Source organism: Elgaria multicarinata, chromosome 10 (genome assembly GCF_023053635.1).
Source record: "Elgaria multicarinata webbii isolate HBS135686 ecotype San Diego chromosome 10, rElgMul1.1.pri, whole genome shotgun sequence".
In the NCBI taxonomy this organism is placed as follows: domain Eukaryota; kingdom Metazoa; phylum Chordata; class Lepidosauria; order Squamata; family Anguidae; genus Elgaria; species Elgaria multicarinata.
The window spans coordinates 29,328,180-29,345,250 of NC_086180.1; the positions used below are offsets into that span (position 1 = coordinate 29,328,180).

Here is a 17,071-nt window from a genome sequence, read left to right on the forward strand (position 1 = left end):
CTTGCTTTAATTTACATTGATTTTTTTGTCCAGTAGGTGGTAGTATGACAACATTGCTTTGCATCGGTCACTGTTTCCATGTTATCCAGTAGCATTTTATTCAATACCAACTTGCATGCATTGGTATAAACTCCTATATTCTGTTGTCTTTGTTTTAGGTATTCGATGTTTAGCTTGCATGCCTATACTTACATTATATAAAATGGAGGTGGCACAGATATAGAACAGCAGCAAGAGGACAGGAGGTTCTGCTTTTTTAAATAAATAAATAAAAAATCTTGCTAAGGAAACAGAAGTATGAAGCGATCCTCCCAGCCCTAACTCATTAATTTCTAGTTTTCATTCATTTAAATCCACCTAACTACTTATGGCTACAAGTCCAGTAAAACTTCATACCAAAGGCATATTTTCCTGTCAAAATATTTAGTTTTGTTTGTATTTCAAACAAGAGAAGTGTTATAATTTAAACATGTTCTCCCTTATTAATATTCTGTTGCCATATTTGAATTACAGATACTAGAGAGGCTGATAGATTCAAAAGCTATAGCTCATATTAGATTTTTAAAAACTGTGCTGAAAAGCTTCCTCCTGCTTATTAAAGATGCTTGGAACAATATGAATCTTGGACCAAACATAAGCAGCTCAGCCACTACCAAGATGTTTCCTTGTTAATTTGGAATTGCAAGTAATGAGCTTAGCCTTAAAAAAATAAAGTCATTAGTGAGATCTAAGAAAATAAACTTTATATATCAGGCTTTCTTGCACAACCCCCCCCCCAAAAAAAACACAAATGACTGCAAAATATGATTTTTATGCTTAACTTACTAGGTGGAACCCTTTGCAGCCTCTTCCTCCTATGCATAACTGTGATGACTTCATGGGACTAGATGCTATATATCCTTTAGAACCTCAGGTAGGAAAAACACAGGAACACTGAAGAAATTACACCTGCAGGTTAAGACTGCAGTTTATGATAGCCTTTCCCCCCTGCAGGGTGGTAGGTGGTGAGAATTGGATACAAAGGTTGACAGCAGGTATGGCTGGTTTCAGTTATTAACATTTTGCCATATACCTGGTTTCTTAAATTTAAGGGTCTTTCCTAACTTCATGGAAGAATACAGGGCTGGCAGACAAAAGGAAAGTTCATTTTTCAACCAAGGTTGTCTTAGGGCAGTAGGAAGGTACTAGACCTCAGATAAATGACTTTTTGCTAAAACGCCCACTGATATATGGAGCCAGTTAAATAGTTGTACTCTAGCAAATATTTGTACTTGCAGCATTTAGGACCTGGTCTTAAACTAAGATTATCATTACCAGTGGTAAAATTCGGGGTGGTCTGACCTATCTAGGTTTATTGGGGGTCTCAGTATTTAACCTTTTACTTGTATTAAACTCATAAATGTAAATGCAATAGAAATACTAAGGTAATTCAGGGTGTGGGTTTTTTTGAATTTTAATCAAAGGATATATTTACACACCATTAAATACACTATAGCACCTTCCAGAACACCTCAGTTTTGCTGTGTGTTTGTTCAACTGCCCTTTTAACCTGGGTGTTGAATGATTGTCCACAATAAACCATGCTTTGTTGTCATGTACTTGGTAGATTGATGGTGGTGGCCTCCTATCTATCTGGCAGGTCACCTTCCTGAGTCAGGATTCCAGCCCTGATCACTGGGACACCCTTCACAATTTAAATTGTTACCATTTAATTTTATTATAAATCTTGTAAAAAGATGCTGAATGCTATCATTGCAAATCTGAATCAGGTGCTTGTAACTCTGAGAATTGTGTGCAGTTCCTCTCAGTGTGCTTGGTAGTCATCACAAGCCTGCATCCCTATTATAAATCAATGGGGCTTGGTTTTAGCTACCCATGCTTAGAATCAAGGAGGCTAGTATCTGTTTCAATGTCGTGCAAAACAATATTTTGTGCTTGATGCAACGCAAATGCCAAGTTCTACATCTAGGAAATAGAAAGCAAATGCACAGTTACAAGATAGGGGATACTTGGCTCAGAAATACAAATGAGAAGGAACTTGGAATTGTTGTAGATCACAAGTTGAATATGAGCCAACAGTGTGATGTGGCTGCAAAAACGGCAAATGCTATTTTGGGCTGCATTAATAGAAGTATAGCTTCCAAATCGCGTGAGGTACTGGCTCCTCTCTATTCGGCCCTGGTTAGGCCTCATCTTGAGTATTGTGTCCAGTTCTGGGCTCCACAATTCAAGAAGGATGCAAACAAGCTGGAGCGTTCAGAAGAAGGCAACCAGGATGATCAAGGGTCTGGAAACAAAGCACTAAGAGAGACTAAAACAACTAGGCATGTTTAGCCTGGAGAAGAGATTGAGGGGAGACATGATAGCACTTTTCAAATACTTGAAAAGTTGTCACACAGAGGAGGGCCAGGGTCTCTTCTCGATCATCCCAGAATGCAGGACACGGAATAATGGGCTCAAGTTACAAGAAGCCAGATTCCCGCTGGACATCAGGAAAAACTTCCAGACTGTTAGAGCAGTATGACAATGGAATCAGTTACCTAGGGAGGTTGTGGGCTCTCCCACATTAGAGGCATTCAAGAGGCAGCTGGACAAGCATCTGTCAGGTATGCTTTAGGGTGGATTCCTGCACTGAGTGGGGAGTTGGACTCAATGGCTTTATAGGCCCCTTCCAACTCTACTATTCTATGATTCTATGCTATATGTAGTTATCCTTCCTCCTATAACATTCATGTTTTTCCCTGCCAATATGGTGGAGCAGCAGTAGCAAAACTTAGCAGCCTTAGTCCTAACTAATTTAAGTTCCGCTGATTTTGCTTGATTGACCATGAGCCTTAGCTGGATTGTGTTCCCAAGACAGTAAAGCATACAAGACACAGAGCAAATATTCTTCTGCAGGTGAAACATGTTGAACCAAACAACGCATCTTAGCCAGTCAAAAAGTATTTTGTCATTTTATTACAAAGCTTTTATTTAAAAAACAAAACAAAATGCTCAGCACATTAAATCAAAACTGGAATGACAAAATATATATCAGTTGACAATTTTTTGGCAAAGGCTGTGCCTCAACTATTTTTTTTTTTAAAAAAATGGGTACATCAATGCTCATTTCAACAACTGGCATAAAATCCCACTAAACAGGCTAACAAAAACAGATACAAATACAGAACAATTGAAGTAATAATAATTCAAGTGCTGGGCTTCTTTTTTTACAAGGAAATTCAGGATCGGTGAGTAGGAGAGCTCACTGCAGTCAGTCCTGATGAAATGTGGTGCCTTTACACATACAGAGTAAATGAAGTAGATCAACAGGGCTAATGACCAACTGATTGTTATGTTTAGTATTATAGGATGCCATAGCACATATATACGATGAGGGATTGTTATGTTACAAACTGTTAACCAAAAAAAAAAAAAAAAAACTTTTCCAAACTTTTTGCTCTTCTGCAGGAAAGAAAAGGAATTTCCTTTTATTTAAAAAAAAACATTTTTTAAAATGCTTATTTAAAAGCTCAAAGACAATAAAAATGTACACCAAAGAAATTAAGGTATAAAAAGCATTCAAGTTTTCATTTTTAGAAGCTGAAAAATCCAAGATTGATCCTTTTGCACCATTTAAATAAACTGGACTGTGCCTTCCTAAACAAATTAATTTTGTTCCTTCGGTGTGAAGGGTTAGGATGGGAGTTGTTGCTGGCTTACATCATTCTGTTGGCTGAAGCAAAACAAACACAGCCGAACCTATTTTGTTGCTGACTCAGTATTGACAACATATGAGATACAAATGTAGGAGTGTAAGGCGGAGTGAAGATAAATTTGCTACTCGGCTGAACGGGGCAGGGGAGAGGGGGAGAGTTCTGAAATGCTCTTCTTGCTCTCTTTTATTGTGCCAGATTTGGGACTCCGTGATAGCGAAGGGGCTTGGCAGTGATTGTCTTTATGGTTCAGTGTCTTTAGCAGGGACATCAGGGCGAGTTTTGACATCCTAGACATACTCCTTAGTGGTGGTCTGTGCAGATGAAGGACATGCCTGGAGATTTAGCAAGCTTCCATTTCAAGGAGAGGCCCTGATGTCGCTGCCTTTGCTTTGCACGCTGAGAAAGCATTTCTCTTTCCTCCTGCGGGAAGAACAATAAGGAAAAAAAGCTTTATTTTTATTATTAAAAAAAATGCTTCAAGATACTTCGTTTGTCATTAATTTGTTCAATTATAATACGATTACTTTGCAATGAAGTTGACATACATGATCTCAGTAGCCCTTACAACCATCCTATAAGGCAGGGGTGCAGAACCTCAGGCTCTGGGGCCACTCCCCCCTCCCCTGGTCCCTATCTGGGTTCCCCAGATGTCCACCCACCCACACCCACCCACACCCCGTTACAACCAGAATCATTGGGTGGTTTCCCAGCTTCTGTGCAGTTTTTCCTTGTTCTATAAAGTTGAAATGCCTCTTCTAAGGCTTAGTTACTGGCAATAGGAGCTTTAAGCTAAATATCCTGTTATTTTGGCCCTGCCTCCTTTCACCTTCAGTTCCACCCCTTTACCTTTGGCCACACCCACCACTTGAAGGCTGCCACCATAAGATTCTCTGAAATGGAATTCAACCCTTGAGCTGGAACAAGTTCTGCAACCGTGCTGTAAAGCATGTCAGTATTAACCCTGGATTGCAAATGTGGAAGCTGGTAGAGCAGGGGTTGGAGAGTTCTGGTCTGCCAGCTAAGCACAGACCTTCAGGCCTCACACCCCTCTCTCTAGGTCACACGTTTTACCAACTCCACTTGAGATATTAATATTATTCATTCTGTTGATAGGACTCTTGCACAAGTTGGGGGAAGAGAATACTTTCAATGTAGTGCCCTTGTTGTTGCAAGGTAACTCTGCCCACATTTGGTTCTGGCCTTGCCCAGTTCTGGCTCCGGGTTGCAGTGCATCCACTGCTGGAATGAAGACAGGTTTCGATGAAGGTAACAGGGACCCTTTCAGGAAAATGGTTCCCCACCCCTGGAGCAAAGGCTGCCTAATATTCTCCAAGTGAATTTATGGCAGAGGCAATGTCCTTATTCACAGTTGAGTCTTTTAACCCCACTGCTACGTATTTAGGGTGAGGCCCATGCAGTTTGTTTTTCCAATGGATTTCGGTTATGGGTCAGCAGACCAAGGACATTAGTAGACATCGCTCTTATTGGTGCGTTTCTTCTTCTAGCTCATTCAAAGGAACTCAATTACCTTGTGTTATCAAGCCGTGGCATTGGATCATTATTTCCATACTCGCCTCCAACAATGGGGATGGGATGCCAGGTATTCCCTTCTTACTTAAGTATACATTATGTAGAGGTCCTTATATGCTTTATTCAACTGTTTTGATTAGTGCTCTAGCTATAATTTTGCGGGTTTGATTCCAGTAACAGAGGCAGTAAGCCTACGTATACCAGTTGCTGGGGAACATGGGTGGGAGGGTGCTGTTACACTGTGTCCTCCTGGTGGTCCCTGTTTGACAGCTGGTTGGGCCACTGTGACTAGATGGATTCTTGGTCTGATCCAGCAAGGCTCTTATGTTCTTAAGTAAAAATTCTGATGTTTAAAATGCCAAGTCCAGTTAATGTGGAGTATGTCAATTTTAGCACATCGTGACCAAAACTAAACTTGGGAGCATGTGCACAATGCCCCTCTTTGCAAATGTCAGTATTTGTACCCTAGCTTATTGAAATACAGAGATAATACACTGATACCCACCTCTCCCCAAATTATATCTATCTATCATCATACATGGCACTTGTCAGATGATGAAGTGGGTTGCATGTGCAAGAAAACAAGATTATTTCAAAAAGATAAGTTCTGTAGAAACACAAACTAAGCTAATTTCTATTGCAGCATTTACAGTTACAGGGAACATTTGCTATATTTGCACGTACGAAGAGGAAACATACACCTGTTCCTTCAGCAGGAGTCTGATTTTATTTTACTGTTGTTTCTGTTAAATCTTCCTGACCTTTTAAAAAGCAAAGTCGAGTGCTCTCTGGAAAAACACCCCAGTCAACAGAGGTGGTCTGCTACAAACTGAACTAGTTCCTATTTCCTCATAAAACTCTCCTACCCTAACCTTTTTTTTAAAAGCCTCTTTAGTTTCCTGCCTCTTTTTTTTTAAACTGCTCCAGAAGACATGGGGATCAAAGAGTCATGAAGAGCTTTACTTTTCCAAAGGTCCTGAAGGAGAGGCCAAGTAAAAAAGCAAAGAAACACGGGAGAGGGAGAGAGCACCCTGCCGATTTATATTTATTTTGGGCCTTTTCATCCCAGATTTTCAAAGGTTTGGTCCAGGTTGCTCTTCCTGGGAAGGTTTTCCTCTCAGTCTTACATTAAAACATTCTGTTTCCTGTTGAGGAATGGCCTTGAGGCACCAGGCCAGTAGTTCACAGCAGCCTGATACAAGCACTGCGATTCAGAGCTGCTCCCCATTACCAGCCAGGAATGTAGTCCTTGCTAAAGGAAATGAAATGCCCTTCTGTTGAGATGGTTCCCGTCTCACCCCCCTCTTCCTCACTCCGCCCCCGGGAGGCTTCTCTTACCAGCAGCCCGTCTTTGAAGTGAGGAGGTTAAAATAATGTCCGTGGCCTTGCTCCGGTCCTCCTTTCTCGAAAGTGGAGCCTTTTTTCATCATTATTTTTCCTTCAAAGTGCTACCCATAGCACTTTTGGGCTCACACTTTCATAACCACCTTTTCCTTCCCTCCCTTAGTTTCCTGCTCCAGACCCAAAAGAAAAAAAGGGTGTGTGTGTGTGTGTGTGTGTGGTGGTATTAGAAATGCAATTGTTTGTTAATTTTTACAGGAGGGTACCTAAAGTTCAAGGTTTCTCCCTCTGCTTTTGATTTATTGGTTGCATTGGCTAGAGAATACATGGAAGTCAGTAGCTATGCTGAGGTCCATGAACTAAAGTCTTTCACCTGCTATAAATAATATTATTAATAATAAAAACCCAAGCTTTTGGAAGTATGAGCTACAAACTGGAAGTTTCATCCATCCCCTACTAATAAGCTGATCGGAGCCTTAAAGGAACAGCTATAGTGTTGCCTTACAGATATAAAACAGGTCAAGCTAGGGTTCTTTTCAAGAAACCACAGGTATGTGCTACAGAGACTGAAGACTTCCCACATCTAAGGCTTCACTGGAGGGCTACAGCTGAAGTCTCGCCAAGCCAGGCATGCCCAAGCAAAGCCCAACCCGCAAGTGAAGTCGGCGCAATCAAAGACAGCAATTACGGTTCCCTGGCTGTGGTTAGGCTTCAAAGCAAAGCGCTGCCTGCAAGTCACATTTTAGCATATGTGAAGCCTTGAGCCTGAGCCACAATAAGATCCGCCGTCCCTGCCATTTACGCTGTACTGCAGATCTAACTGCAGCAGAGAAATGAGGAACTGTTCCTCAGAAATAAAAAAAAAGTTTAACATTAAAAAAAGAAGAAAAGGCTCCGGAGTTAAAAGATAACACTGAAATTTTGGCAGCAGGAAGGGTGTATAATTGCAGACTTGTGACATGCAGAGATCAGAGGCTGAATTTTTTTAAAAAAAATCCCCTCAAAAGTGGCCAAGAAGGTTTTGCCTTTTTCTGCACTGTACATTTTTAAAAGGGATGTATGAGTGAGTGAGCTAAGAGACATTTACACAGCAGCACCGTTTTTAGTTATTTCAGCTGGGTTTGCTTACAGGCTAACATTTATGGGGGGTTTGGAGATTAAAAGTGGCAGGAGTATGAATCAGCTCAACCTCTGCCATGGCTGGAATCTCATGATTTAAATCACCTCAGAGAAATGATCTTTCCTCTTATTTTAAAGCTTCTGTCTAGAGGGTATGTATCTTTTCATTTCCCCAGGCAATTTGTTTCCTTCTCTAACAACACTTTTTGTAGTTAAGGAATTATAATATACTTAATGTTAAATTCCAACCCAAGTCTGCTTTTTTGCATCCTAAACTTACTGATTATTGATATTTCCTTCAGTAATGAGGTGACACTGCCTACTCTTTTACATATATGTGAAAAGCTACCATTTTGTTTAAAGCTAAACTCCATCTAGTCATTGCTTTCCAACATTTCCTCTTTTGCTATGCATTTCTAACCCATCATTTTTGATAACCTTTGAGATCAGTTATCAGTACGTCATCACACAGGGGAATATCGCATTTGCTTACCGTCACTTCTCCGCCCATGTGTTTGTCCCTCATTACTTCTCTTCTGAAAGAGTAAGTAAACAATGTGCATGTGGCCCATTCAATGGGCCGTTTTGATTGTGCTGCTTCTCCTGCACAGAGCAGGAGATAGCGACAACTTCCGTCTTTAAAAATAAGTTGGACTTACTGGTGTGTTTTTTGTGGCACGAAGAAGGCTAGAAGGGGCGGGAGGCAGATAACATTGTGAGAGGGAGCCACGAAAATCAGTGTCTGCCTAGTAATGAGCGTGCAATAAAACGCTCATCTGATGGAGCTCTCAGTTCCATTATCAGTTCCACTCTGATGATCTAAACTCAGCTCCTAGGGCAATAGGCGGTGATATTCTGGTGCAGATGATGTTGTGCTAACAGAAACTAGGTTCTGAACTGTGCACAACGGGAGACTCTTAAGTTCTGCTTGCCCAACCGCTTTCGGGAGAATGGGCCAGGTGGTCTGTTCGCACATGATCCACTAACACAATGTGCAAGTGTTTACACAACTGAAGTATTTGGTTGAGCTCCAGTAGCACTACTGAGTTTTCAGAATGACACCTGCCCCAAGTGCTACCAGTCAAAAGACATGGTGCAGTTATTCCATCTTTTTCGTCTTAACAGATTTTCTGTGGTAAGAAAAGGAGCAGGAGTACTAGGAAAACATGGGAAGGTTACAAATGGAAGATGACATCTGGACCCCTTATAAAATTCCATGAATGAGGCAGGGTGATTTCACAATAAAAGCCTCGTATGGAAAGGCCCTTGCAATCAGCAGCTCAAACAACTAAATGCCAAGTTACTTAATCTGATGGAGCCAATTTTAATTAGTTGAGCTTCAACTTAAGGATAGTTTTGTTTTAAGATATTTTAATTGGTGTGTTACTATAATGGAATTGAATATATTAAAGATTGCCTCTCTTTAATCAGTTGGCAGTCCTAGTTTATTAAACAGGAAATAGCATTTGCTTTACATAGAAGTATAGACTCTCCCACCCTGAAGGTTTGATTTCATAAATCCAGTTCATACCGAGAACTACTCCAGTTCTTAACTTCTCCTTAGTGGTACCATTTGGACTTCCCAGCCTTCTCTCCATTTTGTATTTACACATCAAGGTTGTCTTACCAATATAGACCAGAACATAGGACAAAGGCATTACCGATACTTGTCAAATTTTAGAAAGAGACAGAATTTCAAATAATATGGGAACCTGGGAACTACGGACCAGTCAGTCTGACATCCATCTCTGGGAAAATTCTGGAGCAGATTATAAAGAAATCAATCTGTAAACACCTTGAAATCAATGCGGTGATCACTAGAAGCCAACATGGATTTGTCAAGAACAAGTCCTGTCAGACTAATTTGATCTCATTTTTTGATTGGGTAACCTCCCTTGTGGACTGTGGGAATGCTGTGGACACCATATATCTTGACTTCAGCAAAGCTTTCAACAAAGTACCACATGACATTCTGATTAACAAACTAGCTAAAAGTGGGCTAGATGGAACAACTATTAGGTGGCTTCACAGAACCTTCTCAAACTGGGGAGAGGCAACGAGTGGGGTACCGCAGAGCTCAGTCCTGGGCCCAGTGCTCTTCAACATTTTTATTAATGATTTGGACAAGGAGGTGCAGGGAACGCTTATCATATTTGCAGATGACACAAAATTGGGTGGGATAGCTAATACCCTGGAAGACAGAAACAAACTTCAAAGTGATCTTGATAGGCTGGAGTGCTGGGCTAAAAACAAAAGAATGAAATTTAATAGGGCTAAATGCCAAGTTCTACATTTAGGAAATAGAAACCAAAGGCACAGTTAAAAGATGGGGGATACTTGGCTCAGCAATACTACAAACGAGAAGGATCTTCGAATTGTTGTAGATCGCAAGCTGAATATGAGCCAACAGTGCGATATGGCTGCAAGAAAGGCCAATGCTATTTTGGGCTGCATTAATAGAAGTATAGCTTCCAAATCACGTGAGGTACTGGTTCCTCTTTATTCGGCCCTGGTTAGGCCTCATCTAGAGTATTGTGTCCAGTTCTGGGTTCCACAATTCAAGAAGGATGCAGACAAGCTGGAGCGTGTTCAGAGGAGGGCAACCAGGGTGATCAGGGGTCTGGAAACAAAGCCCTATGAAGAGAGACTGAAAGAACTGGGCATGTTTAGTCTGGAGAAGAGAAGATTGAGGGGAGACATGATAGCACTCTTCAAATACTTAAAAGGTTGTCACACAGAGGAGGGCCAGGATCTCTTCTTGATCCTCCCAGAGTGCAGGACACGGAATAACGGGCTCAAGTTAAAGGAAGCCAGATTCCAGCTGGACATCAGGAAAAACTTCCTGACTGTTAGAGCAGTACGACAATGGAATCAGTTACCTAGGGAGGTTGTGGGCTCTCCCACACTAGAGGCATTTAAGAATCAGCTGGACAACCATCTGTCAGGGATGCTTTAGGGTGGATTCCTGCATTGAGCAGGGGGTTGGACTCGATGGCCTTGTAGGCCCCTTCCAACTCTGCTATTCTGTGACAATAACCAACCTGAATGAATGAAATCAAATATTGCAAATAAACTGGTTTGTACGCTCTTTCTTTCTTTCTTTCTTTCTTTCTTTGTAACTGATGAGACTAAAAACTGGGGAAAGTTTCATGTTTTATGTTAAGCATGATCTGTCTGACATTTTTTTATTTACTCATTTTTAAGTAAACTTTATATCCCACCTTATCATTCTATTTCTAGAGCACACAAGATATCTCATATCATAAAAGATATAAACACAATCTTTAAAATGTTAAGTCAATAATTGCACAATAGATATTACAGGTAAAACATCTAATGTCAAGGGAAACAACACAAAATCAGCCAGTAGGCCAAAGATTTACTGGGGAAAGTTTTCAAACAGCATCTAAATGCCATTAAAGAGCAAGTAAGCAGATCTCCTAGGGCAGGGAGTTCCACATCCTGTCTTCCACCACAAAAAAGCCTTCTTATGTATTCTAACCAGCTGCAACTCTGATGGCAGCAGGGTCTTCCTTCACAAACTGAGCAGGGTCACAGTCCGTTGGATAACCTGGATCCAAGCCATTTAGGGCTTTAAAGGTAATCACAAGCACTTTGAATTGAACGAAAACCAGGTTGGAAGCCAGTGACAATGGAATCATATGCCAACCCCCCCCCAAAAAAACAATTATGGTCACCACTGTGGCTGCAAAAGTTTAGCCCCAGCTGTAGTTTCCAAAAAAACTTTTCAAAGGCAGCCCTACAAAGAGTGCATTATAGCAGCCCAACCTTGATGTAACTAAGGCATTCATGATTGGGGGCAGATCTGCCTTCTCCAGGGCCAGATCTACACTACTGCTTTAAAGCGCTTTATAACAGTTTTATAGCTCATTAAAGCAGTTAAAGTGCTTTATAACTGTTATAAAGCGCTTTAAAGTAGTAGTGTAGATCCTGCCCAGGAAAAGGTGCAGTTGGTGCACCAACCTAAGCTGTGCAAAAGCATTCCTGGCCATAGCTGTTACCTTCAGAAGCAAGGCAGGGTCCAGGAAGATCCCCAAACTGCACACTTGATACGTCAAAGAGAACACTGTCCTACCCAAAACAAGTTAAACCCAATCCTACTGATCAAGAGCACTTTCTTGTCTGGACTAAATATCCATTTGTTGGCCTACATCTGGTCCAACTCCGATTTCATATGCCCACAGAGCTTTTCCAGGTGGTAAATAGCTTACTACAGCTAGACACTGAAGGGATGTTGTAGGACAGGAGTGATCAACATATGTTTCCTCCTGGTAGTTTTTGTGGGGGCCTTGTCCCTGCTGCCCAAGCTAAATTTGCCACAGTGGCAGCAAAAAAGCAGCAATTTTGCAAAGTAATGACATATAAGGAATGGGATTGTGCTTACAAACCCCTGCTCCTTACACAACTTGTTTCCTTGCAAACTTACCATTTTTTGCTTCCACCACTTCCGAAGCAGCAATTTCAGCCATCTGTCAGGGATGCTTTAAGGTGGATTCCTGCACTGAGCAGGGAGTTGGGACTCGATGGCCTTATAGGGCCCTTCCAACTGTACTATGATTCTATGAAACCAACTATCTCCTCACTCTGAAGTTCCATCCCAGCCTACATTCATCTGAAAGTGTTGCAAATTGAATTTTAGAGAATTACACAATTAAAAAAAAAAACTTCCTATTTGGACCTAAATTCATTTGCCCAGCAAAACATTCACACCGAAAGGATAATGGTTAAAGTTGGGAAGTTTAGCTTAAGAGCACTGACCAAAACATACAATTTTTGAAGGGGCCATATAAACATGGTTTAAGAAAGTCAAGAAAGTCAGTTTGGGCTTTAGCTGACTACAGATATTTCCAGGGTGGACATAAAAGCAAAGCATTCATAGTGACACTGCTGGCTGAACTACATGTAGCCTAGGTTCACCAGGCCCATTAAACAGAATAGGTCTGGCCCACTGGAAAGTATAGGGTTTATATACCCCACCCCCAGCAATAGGTGTGCTGCAAACCATGCCTCTCCCACAAAGGAGTACACATCATGCTTCCATTTGATCCCCAGAAGCCAAACTTCAGCCACCTCTCAAGCTCTTATCCATCTGCACTACAGAAGGGGAATATGCATACCCAGCACTATGAATATCACATTTTTCCTGTCTTTTCTGGACATTCCTGCTACAAGATGAGCAAGAATATGCCTCTAATCTTAGATAGCTGTTAAAAAGGATTAGACGCAACCTTGGAAGACTGGTCTACCCTACAGCTATTAGCCACGATAGCTAAATGGAATCTCTGTGTTCAGCATACCATGCATGAGGAGAGGAAGTTTAATCCTCTCCTCCCCAGACGCTCCCACCTCCACACACACAAAAACTCATGCCTAACTCCCCCTAGACACTGCAGTTAAAAGGGGGAAGGGAGCCTCCATTGGTTCCAAGAGGCACTTTTTCCCTTTTCTTTTTCAATTGCTGCACTGGGCAGGCGGGAGAGGATTTGGGAGGAAAGGATTGAGCATCCCCTCTTCAGCATGCACTGGTCCTGATTGGGACCCTGCATGGAGTAGAGAAACAAGAGGGGCAGATGAATGCAACATTAGTGTGACCAACTGCCAGGATTTCCCCAGATTTGTCTGGGCTTTTGTTCTTTTCTGGGGGATTTTTTTGTAATTTTCTATATTGACCAGGAATGACAATGCTTTCCCCTTTTCAGAGGTGCTTCATTCCACAGCACTGCTCCAACTGGCGCCTTAAAGGTCATTCCTGTACATTATAGAAAAGGCACTGATTTGAGGGGGGGGGGAGCAGGAATGGCACGCTTTCCCCTCTTTCACCCTGATTGGAATGGAGGAGAGGAAAGCGCATTTTCTGGGGTCTCCGGAAAATGTGTCATTGCCCACCACCACCACTCTATTGGCAGCTCCCATCGGCTGTCTTCTTTTTTGGTTTCCCAAATATGGTCACCCTATGCAACATTAACCTTCAACTAGATCTAGTAAAGTGGCTGTAAGCTGGAACATGCATGTTTGCAACAGTGAAATGAGCAACCACCCTGATGAAACATTTCATTTCCCCCTTTCCCCAGCAGATGTCACTCTCCAATAAACAAACAAGATAAACAAGATTGTGAGCTTTCTGCAGCCTTATAATTTAATAAGGGTAGAATCTTATGTCTGAACTCCCTTTGCTTTGTTGTTGTTTATTCGTTCAGTCGCTTCTGACTCTGAGTGGAATTTTGCCCCTACATCTTATTGACGTGGTAGAAGTGGTTTTTCCACTAAACAGATATCAACAAAGAGACTCAGATTCAAGTTCATGCCTAGCATTTGAATCATAATGACTGAAATTCTAATTTACCAGATATTTGTGTTAATGCATACACAAAAACTGAATTTTTTATGGTTAATTGAAGATATAAGAATAACTTGCCTTTGAACTATTAGTGACAATCATCTCCCTCTGTTATTTTTATACTCATATAATGGTCAGTTTTCAAGATCTGTTCTAAAGAAATACAACTATCATGGGGCACCACTTTCTTAAAAGACTCAGAACAAGAGAAGGTTGACGCTTAGGCAATTAACATGTTACCACATTGAAACAAGGTCACCATGAAATGAAATTTGACCATATCAATTTTGCACAAGTATTTCCTCATTTGAATACACCCTGAAACTTATCACACAGTGTGTTGAATTCCAGGATCTTGCCACCAGAGAGTGCTTTCCAATCAAATATTCACCAAAATAACTGTGTAGCAAGATTACAAAAAGTAATGTAACCTGGGGCTAAACTGAAATATGGCACAGTGTGTTTTCAAAATGGTCTTGCTGGGATGGTTCACACAGTGCTCTTAGCTGGCTGCCTACCTTGCTCTTTCTTGCAGAAGCTAATTAATCTTCCCTAATTAGACAAATGGGCAGGGTCTCCTCTTCTCAAATGCTAAAGGAAAATCAGCCACATGGCACAGAGGAACCTTTAGCCCTCCAGATGTGTTGGACTACAACTCCCATCATTCATAGTCAACATGCATGTTGGAAGGGCTTCTTTAGCTAATAAACATAGCTGTTTGCTGCTAAGGGTCAAGAAAGCAGGAGCTGGCAAGGCAAAGGGAAATATGTATATTAAGAACATAAGTGCCATGCTGGATCAGAACATGTCCAGCTCTGTTTACCTGCATTAACCACTGAGGAAAAGGAAGAGGGGTGGGCAAGAGGTCTGAGTGCTTGTGTTCCCTCATTTAGAGAGCAATCCTATGCTCTCAGTCCCTACGATATTGGATTCTTTGCTCTTTCCTATTTTTTCTGAAATAGCAGTAGAATCCTACTGCTTCTGAGACACTGTCTAGAGACCATAGGATTGCCCTCTAGCAAACTACACGTGTGAACCACCCCAATGGCACTTCGCAGGGATAGGTTTACATAAAGTTATTAAAACTATTTTGCATAATTGGGAATACATAAATAAATAAATAAATAAATAAATAAATAAAAATTCATTATATGCCATAGTTTTAAAAATTGGTCGCTTAAGCGGGCATACCAATAGAATGAATTTCAATGCCCAGTTTTCACTAATTAGATCACTTCCTGCTGTTTAACTCAATGAAAGCCATCAAACTTAAAATTCCACTGTCTAGAAAAGCTTGGTACTTTGCAGTGAGACACTAGATGTTGTGGTAACTTGATGTATAGTTAGCCAGACAAATTCAAATATTCCCACAGTTCAGTGTAATAAAGAGGGCTTTTCTTTACTTTCTTTTAGCTTCCCCACTGTAGTTTAAAAGCAACACTTCTCAGCAGGAAAAGTAGTAGCCCAAATAATGCCCTTATAACACTGTATTGTCTCTTGATCAACCATGTACAAAGCCCCCATCACTTGGACACATTTTTTATTTACAGTACATTGCATCATATTGCACATCTCTGCAGTCCAGCACTCTGCTTGCCCTACTGGCTAGCCAGATGCATCCAGGAAACTCACAGGAAGAGCTTGAGGGCAATTGCCCTTTTCTGCTAATGGTGGATTTCCCCCAAAAACAAATGCCAGTGTAGGAAAAGACATTTTCCTCAGGACTTCAATAGAAAAGGGTTAAATTCCTTCTCTATGCCTGCCCTGATCCTGTTATTTATTACACCCTTTCCAGCTGATGTAATTTGCAATTTTTTTAAAAAAAAATCCTTCAAGGATGCATTTTATGTCATCTCTAGCTTGGTCCTTAGCTAATGTTGTGAACCGCCCAGAGAGCTTCGGCTATTGGGCGGTATAAAAATGTAATAAATAAATAAATAAAGGCTACCACTACCTCTTTTTGCAGTTAATTCCATACAGTAATTATGTGTTGGGTGAAGTACTTTTGTCTGTCCCTAATGTCCTGTCAATCACATTCTAATACTATGGAAAAGAACATAAAAAGAGCCATGCTGGATCAGACCAAGAGTCCATCTAGTCCAGCACTCTGTTCACACAGTGGCCAACCACAAGCAGGACACGGGTGCAGCAAGCACCCTCCCACCCATGTTCCTCAGCAACTGGTGTCTATAGGCTATCATGCAAATGTTTATTATGTTCCCCTTCTTAATCCTTTTTCTTCCCCTAAACTAAAAAAGTCCAAACTTGTTAGTCTTTTCTTGTGGCAGAAGTGCGCCAACTTCTCCTGTTCATTTTGGTTCCCCATTCGCTATACTCTACAATATCCTTTTAGAGATAGGGTTACCAGAATTGTAATCAGTTTTCCCAATGTGGCCACACCAAGATTGGTGTAAGGACATTACATACCAGCAGTTCTATTTTCACTCTCCTTCCTTTAAAAAAAACCCTCTTAGAATCATAGAATAGCAGAGTTGGAAGGGGCCTACAACGCCATCGAGTCCAACCCCCTGCTCAATGCAGGAATCCACCCAAAAGCATCCCTGAATAGCTAGAGCCAAGTTGCAAGTGTGAAACAACCCAAACCTATGATTAAGTAATGGTCATAGTAGTGGTAAAGAAAGGGCTTCCCTCACAACAGATGAAGTTCAGCAGTGCGGCTAGGACAGGGGCAGGTAGATGAGGGTCAACAGGTAGAGTTGATCAATTTACAGTTGACCAGCAAAGATTTCCAGCTCTCATTTGGTCTAACGTTAGTAAAAACAATAAGTTACCTCCCACTCCTATATAGGCTGATAAAAAAAGCTTAAGAGAAACAGTAGATTTATATATGAGGGGATTTGTGTGAGAGCTACAGTTGTGGTATTGAAAACAAAATCCTGAGCTGAATATGTGCTCAGAGGCACCTTTTCCTCGATACTTTGTCTGCTTCTTGAGTCACTATTCTGTACCTGGCTCCAGTTAGTGGATCTTGGGACTCTAGTTACAAACAAAATAGATGCTGTAA

General features: G+C 41.2%; 1 protein-coding gene across 3 annotated transcripts in view; it reads right to left on the bottom strand.

Annotated features, from left to right (window-relative positions):
* Window positions 1–2,958: 2,958 nt before the first annotated feature.
* LEF1 (lymphoid enhancer binding factor 1) overlaps window positions 2,959–17,071 on the bottom strand; it is a 111,173-nt gene continuing 97,060 nt past the window's right edge. For all 3 annotated transcript variants that reach the window (XM_063136166.1, XM_063136168.1, XM_063136167.1), the window contains one exon: window positions 2,959–4,118. Coding sequence is in view for 1 of the 3 variants with exons in the window: in XM_063136168.1 (XP_062992238.1) it covers window positions 4,039–4,118 (80 nt within the window). In the remaining 2 variants the exon portion in view is untranslated. The remainder of the gene's footprint in view (window positions 4,119–17,071) is intronic.